The sequence below is a fragment of the Loxodonta africana genome, chromosome 18 (assembly GCF_030014295.1).
Source record: "Loxodonta africana isolate mLoxAfr1 chromosome 18, mLoxAfr1.hap2, whole genome shotgun sequence".
NCBI lineage: Eukaryota > Metazoa > Chordata > Mammalia > Proboscidea > Elephantidae > Loxodonta > Loxodonta africana.
This window is the reverse complement of record NC_087359.1, coordinates 44,458,258-44,473,510: the sequence shown is the minus strand read 5'-3', so window position 1 is coordinate 44,473,510 and position 15,253 is coordinate 44,458,258. Positions and strand designations below refer to the sequence as shown.

Below are 15,253 nucleotides of genomic sequence, written 5' to 3'. Positions count from 1 at the left end.
GCCAGCTTTTCCCTTTCAGTTTTTAGGTCAGCTTCTAGTTTGCCCTGAATGTTATCCCTGCCTCAGGCAGCTGTGAGGTTAAACAATTGTCAGTGACTTTTGGACCAACACTCTGGGAAAAAGGCTGTTTGCACTGAGGAACTTCTAAGTCAGGTCAAATAAAGACGAACTCTGTGAGTGGGGATTTCCAGGGAACTGCCAGGCAAGTCAAGGAGTGGAAATTCTCCCAGGGCGGGACTTTGGGGTGCTCCAAATTTGTTCTGCTTCCTCAGTGGCTGTGGGGCTGCTGGGTTTCACAGCTTCCATGGTTGTGAGTCTGCTGGTTTTCAGGTTAATTTGACTTTGGAGAGAGGTATGAGAATAGGGCAAGTTAAAATGCAACAAAGTTCACTATTCTTACAGAGATTCAGCCACTTTTCTGAATTCCTTGGATTGTTGTAAGCCTTTGGTTAATTCTAGACTTTGGAAAAATGTTAATTCTGACAATATTTGCTAATATTTTTATTGCTTTTATGGAAGAATTTCATTTTCAGAGATCCTTGCACTGCCATTCCATGAGTTGAAATCCCCCAGTTGTAATACCTTCTAAATAATTATATCACATTGCAAACTCATACTCGTTCTTTTTGCTATGTACCATCGAGTCAATTCCGACTCATAGCGACCCTAGGGGACAGAGTAGAACTGCCCTGTAGGGTTTCCTAGGCTGTAATCTTTAGGAAATCAGACCTCCAGGTCTTTTCTACCGTGGAGCTGCTGGTGGGTTTGAATTGCCAATGTTTCTGTTAGCAGCCAATCACTTAACCATTGCACCACCAGACTCCTGTACTCAGCTCCAAGACAAACCAAACCCACTGCTGCTGAGTCGATTCCGACTCTTAACAACCCTATAGAACAGAGTAGAACTGTCCCATAGGGTTTTCAGGGAGTGGCTGGTGGATTCAAACTACTAATCTTTTGGTTAGCAGCTGAGCTCTTGACCACAGTGCCACCAGGGCTCCCTATACTCAACTAGAATCACCAAAACACCTTAGTTTTGTTTTTTTTTTTTTCCCCGATAAACTGCTGGCTACTCCTTGTAGTTGGTTGTTTTTCAAATAGGTTTAAGGCTTTTCATTTAAGCGTATTAAGTTTTATTTTCTTAATTTTCACTGTTGTTCTAGAATGTCAAATAATTTTGAATCTTGACGTGAGTGAATATGCTTTTTTAGTTTCTTCTAACTTATGGATAACATTACTTGTCAGGTCAGAGCATAGACCAGCCTTTCTGTGCTCTGCCGGGAACCCCCTCCAGGAGGACATCTATTCCATTGACTAGTTTTGGAATTTTTATGCATTTCCAAACTGTGTCTCTAACATTCCAGTAAGACAGCTTTTTCTAAAAAGGAAGGGTGGTTAATTTTACAAGACTTTATCATAGAGAATTTTCCCAGCTCCTGTTATTCACTTTCTTTATTGTTCACACATTATTTGCTTCTAAAGAATGTTATACTTACTGGTTCAAAGTATCAAGGATCCGTCGTTGCTGCTTTTTGAAAATGGGGACAATATCTATCCTTGATTTCCTAGACCTTCTATCTCTCCACACATTTCTTAGTATAGTAGCAATTGTGTCAGAATTAATAAAAAAAAAAAAAAAACCTTAGCAATCTTGTCCCTGATGAAGGAAGGAAAAAATCTATGGGCCAGAAGGACATGGGCTGGGAAAACCCAGCTTAGCTGTAGTGGTTGATTCCTAGACGGGCAACCCCAGAATCTAACAGCTCTAGATTGTGTGGGAAACCATTGATACCAGAGTTCCAAGCCATGCTCAGAGGACAAGCAGTGATGGTGTGGTTCTGGGATGTCTTCTTTGTAATTATGGTAGCACTACTAACTACTGAAGGTCCTCCTTAGATGGTGCAAATGGTTTACACTCAACTGCTTACCTAAAAGGTTGGCAGTTTGAACCCACCTAGAGGCATCATGGAAGAAAAGATCTAATGATCTGCCTCCCTTAAGATTACAGCCAAGAAAACCCTATGCAGCAGTTCTACCTTGTAACATATGAGGTTGCCATGAGTGGAAATAGACTCGATGGCAACTAACAACAAGAAGTAACGAGTGGGCAGACTGAGGAGGATCCATCCCCATTCCCCAACTGCCAGGAGATGGAGCTAGTGAGACTAAGATAGGATAATAAAGCCACATCTAAACTGACTGAAATTCAGGGCTGAAGCCCCAGACATAGTTCCCAAGGCAGGACTGGCCAAGGGCATGGGCACAGTGGACAGCAGGCGTATTGATACCCCCTGCTGACATATTTCTCGCCCATCTGGTGAATGGTTCACATGGAGTGTGGAGCATCCATAATTCCAGCTGTGAGGGGCTGGGGAAGGCAGGAGATACTGAGAAACATTACTTTTGAGAGTTTGCATCATACAGTGGAAATAAAGGCCTGAGGAGGCTAAACAGACCTGTGGTCAGTTCCCTTGGCAAATTAATATTTTGAGCTTCAAGTTTATCACCTGTAAAATAAAGATAATGATCTCTCCCTTGCAGGATCTGTATAAAGGAAATAGATAATCTACGTTAAGGAGTCAACACACAAGAGGCCCCATAAATTGCACTTTGTTGTTGTTGGGTACCGTTAAGTCAGTTCCAATTCATAGTGACCCTATGTACAACAGAATGAAACACTACCTGGTCCTTCACCATTCTCACAATTGATGTTTGAGCACGTTTTTGCAGCCACTGTGTAATCTATCTCTTTGAGGGTCTTCCTCTTTTTTGCTGACCCTCTACTTTACCAAGCATGATGTCCTTCTCCAGGGACTGTTCCCTTCTCATAATATGTCCAAATTAAGTGAGACAAAGTCTTGCCATCCTTGCTTCTAAGAAGCATTCTGGCTGTACTTCTTTTAAGACAGATTTGTTCTTCTGGCAGTCTATGGTATTCAATACTCTTCGCCAACACCACAATTCAATTGTACTTTACCCAGTGCCGTCGAGTCGATTCCGACTCATAGCAACGCTATAGGACAGAGTAGAACTGCCCCATGTAGTTTCCAAGGAGCACCTAGCGGATTTGAACTGCTGACCCTTTGGTTAGCAGCCGTAGCACTTAATCGCTATGCCACCAGGGTTTAGGGAATTTAATTTTGTGTCTTTATTTCTCAGAGCAATTTCCCACCTTTACTGCCAGATGGCGCTTGTGAGCAGTGCTGCCCTTTCCGAAGGCTTTTATTTCCACCCTGTGGGCACTAGGTATCTTCCTCTCTGTCTATGCTCAGGCTGGCATTTAAATCCAGTGCAGCACACAGACTTTGTGTTTTTGATCCATCTGCTCCATGGAGAACTGTGAAACTCAGAGGTACCTATTTCTAGCCAGACACCCATTTCTCCAATAGGATTTGTCACTTGATAAGCATTTATGACATAACCTAAGTAGTTCTGCATTCAAAAGAAGTCAAACAACACTTCAGTAGGAACCATATTTTATACTTCTTCTTGTTAGTTGCCATCGAGTGGGCTTTAACTCATGGCGACCCCATGTACATCAGAACAAAATGTTGCCTGGTCCTGTGCCTTCTTCAGAATTATGCTTGTTGTTATGCTCAAGTCGCTTGTTGAGGCCACTTTGTATTTTGTTTTACTTCTAATCTAGGGGACTCACCTACCAGCTCTGTATTGGACAATATCCTGTTGTGATCTATGAGGTTTTCAGTGGTCAAATTTTGGAAGTAGATTGCTAGTCTTTCCACTTTCTTCCGAGTCTGTTTTTGTTTGGAAGCTCCACTGAAGCTTGTCCACCATGGGTGACCTTGCTGGTATTTGAAATACTGATGGCATACCTTCCAGCATCACAGCAACATGCAAGTCACCACTGTACAACCAATTGAAAGACGGGGGGTGGATTTTATACTTACCCCTATTATAACTTAGAGAGGCTAGAAAGAGTACAGGGATTCACAGTTTAGGCTGTGTGGTTTGAATCTCAGTACTGGTATTAGCTAAGCAATGTTGGACAAATTTATTTGATCTCTGTGAACCTCGCTTTTCTCATCTATGAAATGGTGTGATAATAGTAGCTACTTCATCGGATTGTTGCAAAGATAAGTGAAAATAATACACATAGGGAACTCAGCACCAAACATGGTACATAGTAAAAAAACAAAAACCAAACCTGTTGCAGTTGAGTCAAGTCTGACTCGTAGCAACCCTATAGGGTTTCCAAGGTGTGGCCAGTGGACTCGAACTGTTGGCATTTTGGTTAGCGGCCAAGCTCTCAACCACTACACCACCAGGGCTCCACTCCTTAAATACAAGCAATTATCACTCTTAAGACCATGAGTTTTGAAGTCAGACGGATATAAATTTGACTCCTAGCTCTTTGACTTCAAAGTTGCATATCTTGAATAAGTCATGTAACCTCTCTGAGCCCACTTTCCTTAAAAGTTGCAAGATTATTACAAAAATTAGAAAGGTATAAATACAACACTGTTTACTTTTTAATCATTTGTAACATGACCCATTTCAGAGATTTGAGTTTACCTACTGAAAACGAAAATGATGCTAAATGGCTTCTTTAAAAAGCAAGTCCTAAAATCCGGGTGAAGAAAGAACAAGGGTATGAAAAATAAGGACAAATCACATTTCTGGTTAGGATCTTAGATCTCATCGTAAAAGTTGGCATACTTGCTAGAGATGGGTCACAAACTTGACATTGAGCTCCTTAGCATCCAAGACAATCAAGAAAGGAAATATGGTTCGTTACCTGATTCAGAGTGTCAAGATAAATGCAAAGGAGTTCTGAAGAAGAAACCCAGCTATTCCTAGTTCTAAGACTGAAGAGACTGTAGCACATGGTGGGTACACAGTAGATGTATAAACGCTAGCTATCCTCATCTTCATTATTCACAAAATGCAGTGGAAGCACAGAGAAAAGAGTGAGTCTAAGAATAAAAGTGATATGGCAGAGGTAACTTTTGAGCTGAGTAAGACTGAATGTGAATTTGCCAGGTGCCTGAAGGGTGGAGAAGGGAGGGGTCTCTCCACACGGGAAGAGTGTGAGAGTTCTGGATGATTCCCACGCATCCATGGCACAGCAACTTTAAAACCAGGAACTCATGTGGTTTCTTGCAGGGTGGGGATGAATCTCCCATTGGGCCAAAAGGCACAGGGACTGAGGCGGGAGGATGACCTGGGAGCATTGTCCAAGCAGCTGCTTTGCTTTAGAGTCTCTCCCGACTAGACATCTGGTGTTTAATGACAATTCTCAGAGGGAAGCTAGTTGTCTTTTTTTTGTATATTTTGTTTTATTTTCCTGAGGACCCAGACTTATGGCTCTGGAAGGGAGAAAATGGTCAGGATAGTTACAGGAAACATTAACTTTTTCCTCCAGGCCTTCTCTGTCATCAGGAGCAGTGGTGGAATAACCATAGGGTGAAAGGGGCTTGGAGGTACAAGTCAAGAAGGAAGGATTCTGGTATTCTTCAAAAGTAGGGGGGAAAAAAAGCACAGGAATATCACTTTAATAGAAGGCCCACATTCTATCTGTGGTGTCACGAGAGCAGAGGAGAGGGGAGGGGAGGAGAGGAGAGGAGAGTCCTAGAGGCAGAATCTTAGCGATCTAGTTCCTCAGTTTGCAGATGAAGACTCTGAGGCCCAGAGAGCTGAAATGAATGTGTTTTGGTGGTTTAGCTCACACAGTCCATTTTGGAGCCAAGTCTAGGACCTACGCCTCTGGACTCCCAGGCCACTGGCTTTTGGGAGAATATGTTCTTCCAGAACATGTGTTATGAGCTAGAGAAGAGATATGAGGAAGGAATTTGGGTCTCAGTCCCTAGGGCAGTAGAGCACAAGTGAAATAGCTGTGGAGATATGCTCAAGGCCTTTTCCTTTGTATGATGATTATGAGTTTCCCTCTTAGTGTTGCATTGGCCACACCCCAACAGCTTTAATCCCCACAGAGCTCTCACTACTCACCTGCTATGGGAGGCAAGCCCCACAGTACCCCTCCCCATGCCACTTAGTAAAATTGGCAAAGAAGTTGGCCGATCCTGGATCTTTGGTTTTCAACAATCAGTGGTGTCCACCCACATCCCCCGGACATCTCAGCCAGCTATACAATTTCCCGATGTGGGATCCCATATTGCCCCCAGCCCACCTGGAACCTTATAATGCTTCTTTGGTCAACAAATAAGCATCCATCCAATCACACATTGGCTGTCACCAGAAGCCAGTGTACCGGAGTGTACTAGGCACTTGGGTTAAAATACAGATTCCCTGTCCTAGTGCACTCCACTGCCTAGTAAACAGACGAGGATAATGCCCCGACCATCATTAATTATAGGGGGCCTTGGGAACACAGAACAGAGAGCATTTATCCCAGCCTGGAAATGGGAACAGGTCAGGGAAGGTCTGCTTAAGAAAGGCTACCTGAACTTGGCCTTGAGAAAGGGGTAAGCACTGGACAGGAGAAGAGGGAGGAGGGCACTGAAGGCAGAGGGAGTGACCTGAGCAAGGGCACCATGGAATGAGAAAGCATGGCATTTTCAGGAAACTGAAAATCCCCAGAGAATAGGGTGTGAAGCGGAGCAGAGTTAGGTCTCCTCTTAGCTAGCACTCCTCCCCCCAAGCCACTTAATAAAATTGGCAAAGAAGGTGGTCTGTCCTGGGTGTTTGCTTTTTAATAATCAATAGTGTTCACCTCCATCCCCAGGAGATCTCTGCCAGCTATACACTTTCCCATCCTCCTCTCCAATCCTGTTTTCAGAACATAGTGATACAAATGCACAAATGCTTAGATATAAATGACTGATAAGGCTTATTATGGAAACCTTCCCCAACTACTTGGATTTCTAGCAGGGCTCAGGAAGCCTCAAGCCAAAGTCGTGACTTTCTCTGATAGTGGAATTCCAGATTTGGCTGAACAAAGTCTTATTTGCAGAGTGTATGGAAGATTCCCAGGGGCTTCCTTCTAAAGTGACTGGGTTCCAAGTCAGGGTGTCCCAAGACATTCCCAAGAGTGAGTCTTCTAAAAGAACCAGGTAGAAACTGCATTTCTCTTTATGACTTAGCCTCAGAAGTCCCAGTGTCACTTCTTCCATACGATTTATTTGAAGTAGTCGCAACCCCACTCAGATTCAAGGAGAGGGGACATAGACCCCACTCTTGCTGGAAGGAATGTCAAAGGATATCTGGCCGTCCCTTAAAACTGCCACGCCCACCCTTGTATTGCAAGTAGACAGGTCTGAGACTTATTAGCACTCAGTATTTGCATACAAGAGGAGCTTTTCCTCTACCCCTCACCTATATAAGAAAGGTGTCTCTCCATATCTCATAAGACCAGAAGTCCCAATTCTGGGGTGCAAACACCGACTTTGATATTTAGTGCATTATTCTAGGGAGAGAATTCATGGCTCTTATTAGATTCTCTAAACCACAAAAACCAAAGTTGCTGCCATCGAATTGATTCCAACTCATAGTGACCCTGTAAAAGGCCCCTAATCCAAAACACCTTGAATCGCTACCTAGGTCAACCAAGTGTTTTGAGTTGGGAAAGTAGAAAAGGGACAAGAAGCAGGGTACTCATTTTACCAGCACCTTAACTGCCACCCAGTTCCTAACCCCACAACCCAATCACCCAGCAAATTGTTGATACCAAAACTCATTGCCATTAAGTTGATTCCAACTCATAGCAACCCTATAATGCTTCCTAATTACTATTTGGTGAAACTCCTAGTATCTTTCACCTAAAAGATCCCCAACTAACTCTGAACGGAAGTGAGAAACAGGATATTGCTGGGAAGAATTGTCTCTTTGCTTCTCTCAGTGTTCCTCATCTGTAAAATGGGGTAACAATGGCTGCCCAGCCCTCCTTACAGGCTGCTAAGATAACATTTTGAGTGTTTTGTGTACTGTAAAGACAACAGAATTGTTAGGGAACTGTGTTCTTATTTCTCCTTTTCTCACACCACTCTCTGCTTCTTTTTCTTTTCCTTTCCTTTTTCGTTTCTTCTGCCACATTCCCTCTCATTTCTTCTAACACATCCTCTCTGTCTCTCTCCCTCTCTGTCTCTCTCTCAGAAATCAAGCTGGAGGGGGCGGGATAAGCTTGGCAGAAATCTGTGTCTCCTGCTTTAGACAGACACCCGGAAGGGGGCAGACTGGGAGGAGTGTCCCAGTGTCTGCATTCCCTTGGGACTTTGCCCTAAAAAAACCTGTCTGCAAAGACAGAGCTTTGTTGCTTGGAGGTATTTGTGCCCAGGAGGTTGAAAATGAGCTAATTAGTGATTGCAATTAGGTCTGAATTCCTGAACACAGCACTTCTATTATTGCCTCCCTTGCAGAGACAATCGAGTAATCACCAATTTTCAGGACTGAAAAGCCCTTTGAGCTCTTCCCGGCCTGCCTAGGACAGGCATGGTGTGCTCACTGCAGCCCAGGGTAGTAGTTTATTATCTCAGCCATAATCTGTGTTCTAAGAATTCTCCCCAGGGCCATTCTCAGCATTGTTCTGATGGTTATCGTTGCACCCTCCCTGTGAGGCCCGTGGCAGCATCCAAACTTTAGCCCACTCTGCTCTGCCCAGGACTGTAGAATCAGGCCATCTAGATTGCAGATGTCACTCCATCACAGACAACCTTGGTGGCTTTGGGTAAGTCCTTTCTCTTTTCTGGGCCTCAATTTTGCCATCTGAAAAAAGCAAAAACAAAAAGCTTATGTCTTAGTTTCCTAGGGCTACAAGTAGCTGGCTTAAAAAACCAGGAATTTATTTTTTCATCATTCTGGAGGCTACAAGTCTAAATTCAGGGTGTTGGCAGGGCTGTGCTCTCCCTCTGTCAGCTCTAGGGAAAGCCCTTTCCTTGTCTCCTTCAGTTTCTGGTAGCCCCGGATGTTTGTTGGCGTCCTTGGCTGCTTGTAGATTCATGACATGGTTTCTGTCATGCCTGTGTGTATGTTGCTGTTTCTGCATCTTTTTTCCCCTTTATGAAACACCACTTAGACGGGATTAGGACCAGGACCCACTCGGGTATAATTTATCATTTCTTCAAAGAAAAGACCCTACTTCCCCAAACACAGGCACAGATACAGGGGATATGACTTCAACACATATTTTTGGAAAACATAATTAAATCCATAACTCTTTACATGCATTAAAAAAAATTTTTTTCATGTGGGTTTTTCTGGAGAAAAGATCCATGTCTGTCATTATTTTCTCAAAAGGATCTGTGACCAACAAAAGTTAAGTCTCCCTGGACTGACCGATTTATAAGTTCTCTTAATCAGGTTTTGAGTATTCCTTGGTTCTGTGCTTCCAGGAATATCGTACATCTAACTGGTCAGCGACCGTTGGCCAACTGCCCACTGTGTGCCAGGCCCTACAATAAGCCCTGAGGATGCAAAGGTAAATAAGACACCTTCCAAGGAGGTCACTCTCCCATGGAGGAGACAACCCACAGAGTTACAAAAACAGGTCCGAAATATAACACACAGGGCGTGTGAGGAGCACAGGACACCTGAAATGTTTGTACCTTTTCCTCCTCACCTCCAGAGGGGACATGAGCTGCTGAAAAGAGATGGGGTACTATTAGGGACCCCCCTTCAACAGGTTTACAAAATGGAGTGCATGTCTCCATCCAGTAATTTCTGAAGGCCGCAGGTCCCACGCCCATCTTCCTCCCAAACATCCTCCACAGGCCTTTCTGCCCATACTGCCAGCAAGCTTGTTGATCTAAGTGGAAATGAGCCTCCTCCTTCCTAGATTTAACCCCCACTGTGTGTCCATCAGAAACCCTGGTGGCGTAGTGGTTAAGTGCTATGGCTGCTTACCAAAGGGTCGGCAGTTCGAATCCACCAGGCGCTCCTTGGAAACTCTGTGGGGCAGTTCTGCTCTGTCCTGTAGGGTCCCTATGAGTCAGAATCAACTTGATGGCAATGGGTTTGGATTTTTTGGTTTTTGGTGTGTCCATCAAGGAGCCCTGGTAGCACAGTGGTTAAGCATTCAGCCGCTAACCAAAAAGCCAGTAGTTCGAATTCCACCAGCTGCTCCTTGGAAACTCTATGGGGCAGTCCTACTCTGTCCTATAGGGTCGCTATGAGTCAGAATCGACTTGATGGCAACGGGTTTGTGTTTTTTGTGTGTGTTTGTCAAGGAGTCCTGGTGCAGTGGCATCACTAGGAGGGTGTGATGGGTGTGGACTACTCTGGGTGACACTGTCAGAGGGGGTGACACCAAAATGACTATTAAAATACCTTTGTAGTTGACTAACAACGAGAACATTTTTGTAAACCCAGCTTACAGGTATCAATATACCCACAAGGCTAAAACTTTATGCTAATTTACATTTCAAACCTTCTAATGCTCTCCAGTCAGAGCTGTCACTACCGCCCAATTACAATGGGCTTCAAACCACGTGGTTTCGTCTGCATGTGACACATGCTGCTGCTGTTTTTGTAGTCGCTGATTTTGTCGAATTTTCTGGTGTTTTAACCTCAATATGGTAATTAGTATTTGTGAAACTAAATCAATAACTTTGTTGAGACTGAAGTAGTAATTAAGGAAAAGAAGGAGAGATGTACAGGAATTACAATTTATGAGTAACATTGGTATAAAAAACATGACTAAGTATTCTGTATGGTCTGGTACAGGAGGAAGTTCATGGGGCGGGTGGCACCATGTGTTACTGCACTGGGTGACACCAACCCTAGTGACGCTCCTGCTTTGGTGGTGCAGTGGGTAAGCACTTGGCTGCTAACATAAAGGTTGGAGGTTCAAACCCACTATCCGCTCCACAGGAGGAAAATGTGGTAAAGATTATGGCCTTGGAAATCCTATGGGGCAGTTCTATAGGATCAGTATGATTCAGAATCGACTTGACGGCAATGAGTTTGGTTTGGTTTGGTGTGTTAATCAAGGAGCCCTGATGGCGCAGTGGTTAAGCACTCTGCTGCTAACTGCGAGGTTGGCGGTTCGAACCCACCAGTTGCTCTGAGGGAGAAAGATCTTCCATAAAGATGAAAAAACCAAACCAAACCCATGGTTGTTGAGTTAATTCCAACTCACAGTGACCCTATAGGACAGGGTAGAGCTGCCTCATAAGGTTTCCAAGGCTGAAGTGTTTACTGCTACATCTTTCTTCTGTGTAGCGGCTGGTGGGTTTAAACTGCCAGCCTTTTGGTTAGCAGCCCAGAGCTTAACCACTTCACCACCCGGGTTTCTTCTGTAAAGATTACAGCCTTGGAAACCCCATGGGGGTAGTTCTACTCTGTTCTATAGGCTTGCTATGAGTCAGAATCAAGTTGGCAGCAACGGATGTGTTAATCAGACCTCTGCTGCCAGGGGTGAGAAGCCTCACGCCCTACAGGAGCCCCAGAATCCCATCAGCTCTCTTTTTCCTGCCCGTGCTGGGCCCTTTGGGCCCCTTTCATGCCCAGCACTCCAAGAGAGTGAACCTTAGAGACACTGGTGAATACATTATCCCAATGGCATGTCATTTGGCTCCGGTGCCAACCTTAGCAGTTCCCAGTAGCTCCCAGTGACTTTATGGCTCTGCAGGAAGCACTGTTAAATGGGAAATCCACTTAACAGAAGAAAAGCAGGAATGTTTTCAATGAAACATTAAAAGAGGAGCAGATGCTGCATTGGGCCCTGATTCTAATCCCAGTTCCTTTACTAGCTGGGTCTAAGTTTTCCCATCACACTGCTACCCCCGTCCAGGCAACTATCCTCTCTGCTCTCCACTATTACCCTGAGCGTCCACATGTGCCTCACATTCTCCATATGGCAGCCAGAGGGATCTTTTTAAAATGTTAATCACAGCATGCCGCTGCCCTGCTATAACTCTCCTTAGAATAAAATCCAAACGCAACCAAGTTCTGCCACACCTTCCAAGATCTGTCTTTTGCCATCCTCTCTAGCCCTGTCCTGCACCCAGCTTCTCCTCACTCACTAAGCTCACTGACCTTCTATCTGTTCCTGCATCTCAGTCAGTTCTGCCCCAGGGCCTTTGCACTTGCTGCTTTTGTTGACTGAACTGTTCTTCCCCCAGATCTAGGCATGGCTTCTTACTCTTGTGATTCAGGTCTCAGCTTAAAAAGCAATTTTTTAATGCGAGGTCTTCCCTGACCATCTCATCAAGCATTTCCCCCACTCTACCCCCGTTACGACTTCTTCGCTCTGTTTCCTTTTACTCTTTTCATATTGCACCTGAAATTATCTTGTTTATTGCCTGCCCCCCACCCCACGCACACTGACGAACCTTGTTGTCCCGTTCAACTAATATTCCCAGCATCTAGAAAAGGGCAGAAGGATCCCTAGTGGCGCAGTGGGTTAAGCTCTTGGCTGCTAACCGGAAGGTTGGCAGTTTGAACTCACCAGCTGCTCTGTGGACGAAGATGTAGCAGTCCTCTTTTGTAAAGGCTACAGCCTTGGAAACCCTATGGGACAATTCTACTCTGTCCTGTAGGGTCACCATGAGTTGGAACAGTCTCAATGGCAACAGGTTAGAATAGGCCATGTCCCATAATAGACAGCTAATAAATATTTGTTGAATGATTGAATGAGTAACTACCACAAAGTCATTTAATATATTTGTGCTCCAAATTCCTTAGCAGTAAAATGAGGGTAGTAAAACCATCTACCTGGCTATATTTCTCATCTTTTTCAATCCTTAGAAAACTCTCTGGAATAGACGTGACTATTAGAGACATTTTACAGTTAAGGAAATGGAAAGTTAGATGGGTTAAATAACTTACCTCAAATCATAGATGTGGCTTGAAATTCTATCCTCTTAAAGATACCAATATAGGTTTGGGGGACAGGGGCAAGGAAGAGAAATTCTATCCATCCTTCCGAATTTTAAATCCCACCAAAAAGATAGCCATCCACTGGAAAAATCTCTGCCGTTTATCTGGCTTTACACCTGAAAGCAAAGGCTGTGGCCAGCAAGGGTTCAAGCCTGTGGCGTGATAATTCCCACACACCATTCTTCTGCATCTCATTCACTCTGGGCACATCTCCTGTATCCAGTCACTCATTTATTTATCCACTGATGCACCACGTATGTACTGTTAGTAGCCAGGCACTTTGACAGGCACATGGTGGATCCAAGGAGGAGCCCCTGGCTCATACTAAGGATATGCCCCTGGTCTGGCCTAGAAATGGATGGTCCTCAATCAAGTCTGTTGGTCAAATTCTAATTCTTTGACTAAATAAAGTAATGCAATAAAAAGCTTATTAGCCAGGTGTCTGGCATGGAGTAGGCACTCAGTGAATGTAAGTGAAGATCATGATGATATTAGAGCCTAGAGCTCCTTTCTCAGCCAGGTTGCCTAGAAGGAGAGAAAGAGATTTAAAATACGCTTAGCAGTTTTTCCCTTCCAGAGCCTTCTCATTAGAAAATCCTGTTCACATGACTCTCGTTGCCTCTTGCTAAATCCACAGCCTGTACAAGCAACTGAAAATAATAAGCATAATTTAAATGCTGTGTCTTTCCTAATTAAAATCTATCCAGAGGGGTTGCCAGAGTTATTTTAGCCCATGTGGCAAAAGAAACTCCATTATATAAATCCAGGCTTCTAAAGAGTCAAAGGGGAAGTGTGTGTGTGTGGGCGCGCGCGCGGGCATACAAGTTTGCGTGTTGTGTGAGAACAGGGGTGCTACCAAGAATGCATAGTTGGATCTGAACAGTTTGAAGAGTCTGGATTTTAAAAGGGAGCTGTTGATGGATCCACTGGGAGTTGATCCCTTGAGGTGCTTCAGGCTGGTGAATAACTCTGGAGTCTGCCTTGATCTTTTTAGAAGGCTCTGAACAAACACACTGGAATGGCTTTTTCATGAGAAGATGACACTCCAGCCCTCTCCACAGAGGCTCCACATGCTTGGCAGCCCCCCTCGGAAACCTTGGTGGCCAGAGCAGCTGTGTCAGCCTGCTTCCCCCGAAAAGCTGGGAAAGCAAGCAGGGAGCCCTCTGCTAACCCAAGGGCCTCTTTCCAACAGACAACTCCCCAGAGCAAACCACACAGGAAACCAAATCCAGATAGAGAGAAGGAGATACTAGTGGAAAAACGAGGCAGCAGGAAGAGAACGAAGGAGGATGAAGAAGGGAAAGGATATTAAAAAGCTTTAAGACAAAGTCTGAGGGAGGTTTTACTTTTAGAGGCAGGGGTGTGTGTGAGAAGGCAGTTGGTTAAGGTATGAAGACAGTTTGCGGCATGCTTTTAATTTTCCAAAAGCCTTTTTCCCCCATCACCTTTTCCTTAACCCTGGCTTTAACTCTGCTAATATTTTTGAAATACATCTCAATGTGTTTTATTGATAAATCAGTTTCTTTCCAAACAGCCCTGCTGCCATATTGCCACCGAGAAAGAGAAGAGGAATGCCACTGAGTAGGGAAGAAGCAAGATATGATGTTAAGGGAACACCCCACCCAACAGGAAATGGGACAAAAAGAAGTTAGAGATCTGGGAGGGGTCTCAGAGGAGAGAAAAGACAGAACAAGAGACATGAATGTGGGTGTTCCTGCTCCCCAACTCAAGAGCAAACTTAAGGTTGTAGGAGCATAGAAGGAGAGGAAAGATGTCCGGCAGGAGTTTAGAATCACCCAGATAGGGGAACAGGATAAACTTACCCCTGGAGAAATGCAAATCTCTTGGAGACATCCCACAGTCAGCCCAGCACAACATCCAGCATGGTGCAAGGGCAACAGATTACCTGGGCTGAGGTAGTATCCAGGTAAATGGGCTTGAGGTCCAACTTGCAGACTCCAGCTTGGTGCAGAGAACACATATGAAAGTTCTGGGGCCCTTAGAGAGATGCAGAAGGCTGAATGAAATTAAGGACCCACATAGACCTCGGCTATAGATGAGGTGCTTCAGGGTGCAGGAACCTCAACTCTAGGGGCCAAGTCAGGGCCACACATAAAGCTCCAAAGAATGGGATTACCTTCCTAGGCAGATACTCAGAAACCAGACCAGAGTGGCCACCAATCAGCAAAGACCCAGGAGCAACATGTACAACCGAGGCTTCTCTCATCACTATTTCAAGGATTTCTAAGTTCTGCTTCCACCCAGATATAGCCTTGGGAAAGAGAAGAGGGCAGAACGATACCTTGAAAGAAACTGCCATGGTAGGACATTTGTATTTTGAATTGATTGAATTCTTACCCCAAAGAGATCATGTTGATTAACCAGTAAGCAAGGTACAAACAGGCTTAGTTGTATTTACTTACTAATCATCTGTGGTGAAACCTGTGTAAAATTGTGTACT

General features: G+C 44.4%; 1 protein-coding gene across 3 annotated transcripts in view; it reads left to right on the top strand.

The window, feature by feature from the left end:
• Positions 1–15,253, top strand: part of MMD (monocyte to macrophage differentiation associated) — a 100,758-nt gene that overhangs the window by 74,883 nt on the left and 10,622 nt on the right. For 2 of the 3 annotated variants that reach the window (XR_002786849.2, XR_010318363.1), the window contains one exon: positions 14,327–15,113. Coding sequence is in view for 1 of the 3 variants with exons in the window: in XM_023553561.2 (XP_023409329.1) it covers positions 14,327–14,377 (51 nt within the window). In the remaining 2 variants the exon portion in view is untranslated. Of the gene's footprint in view, positions 1–14,326; positions 15,216–15,253 lie in introns of those variants that run through there. The other variant, XM_023553561.2, reaches the window with a different exon arrangement.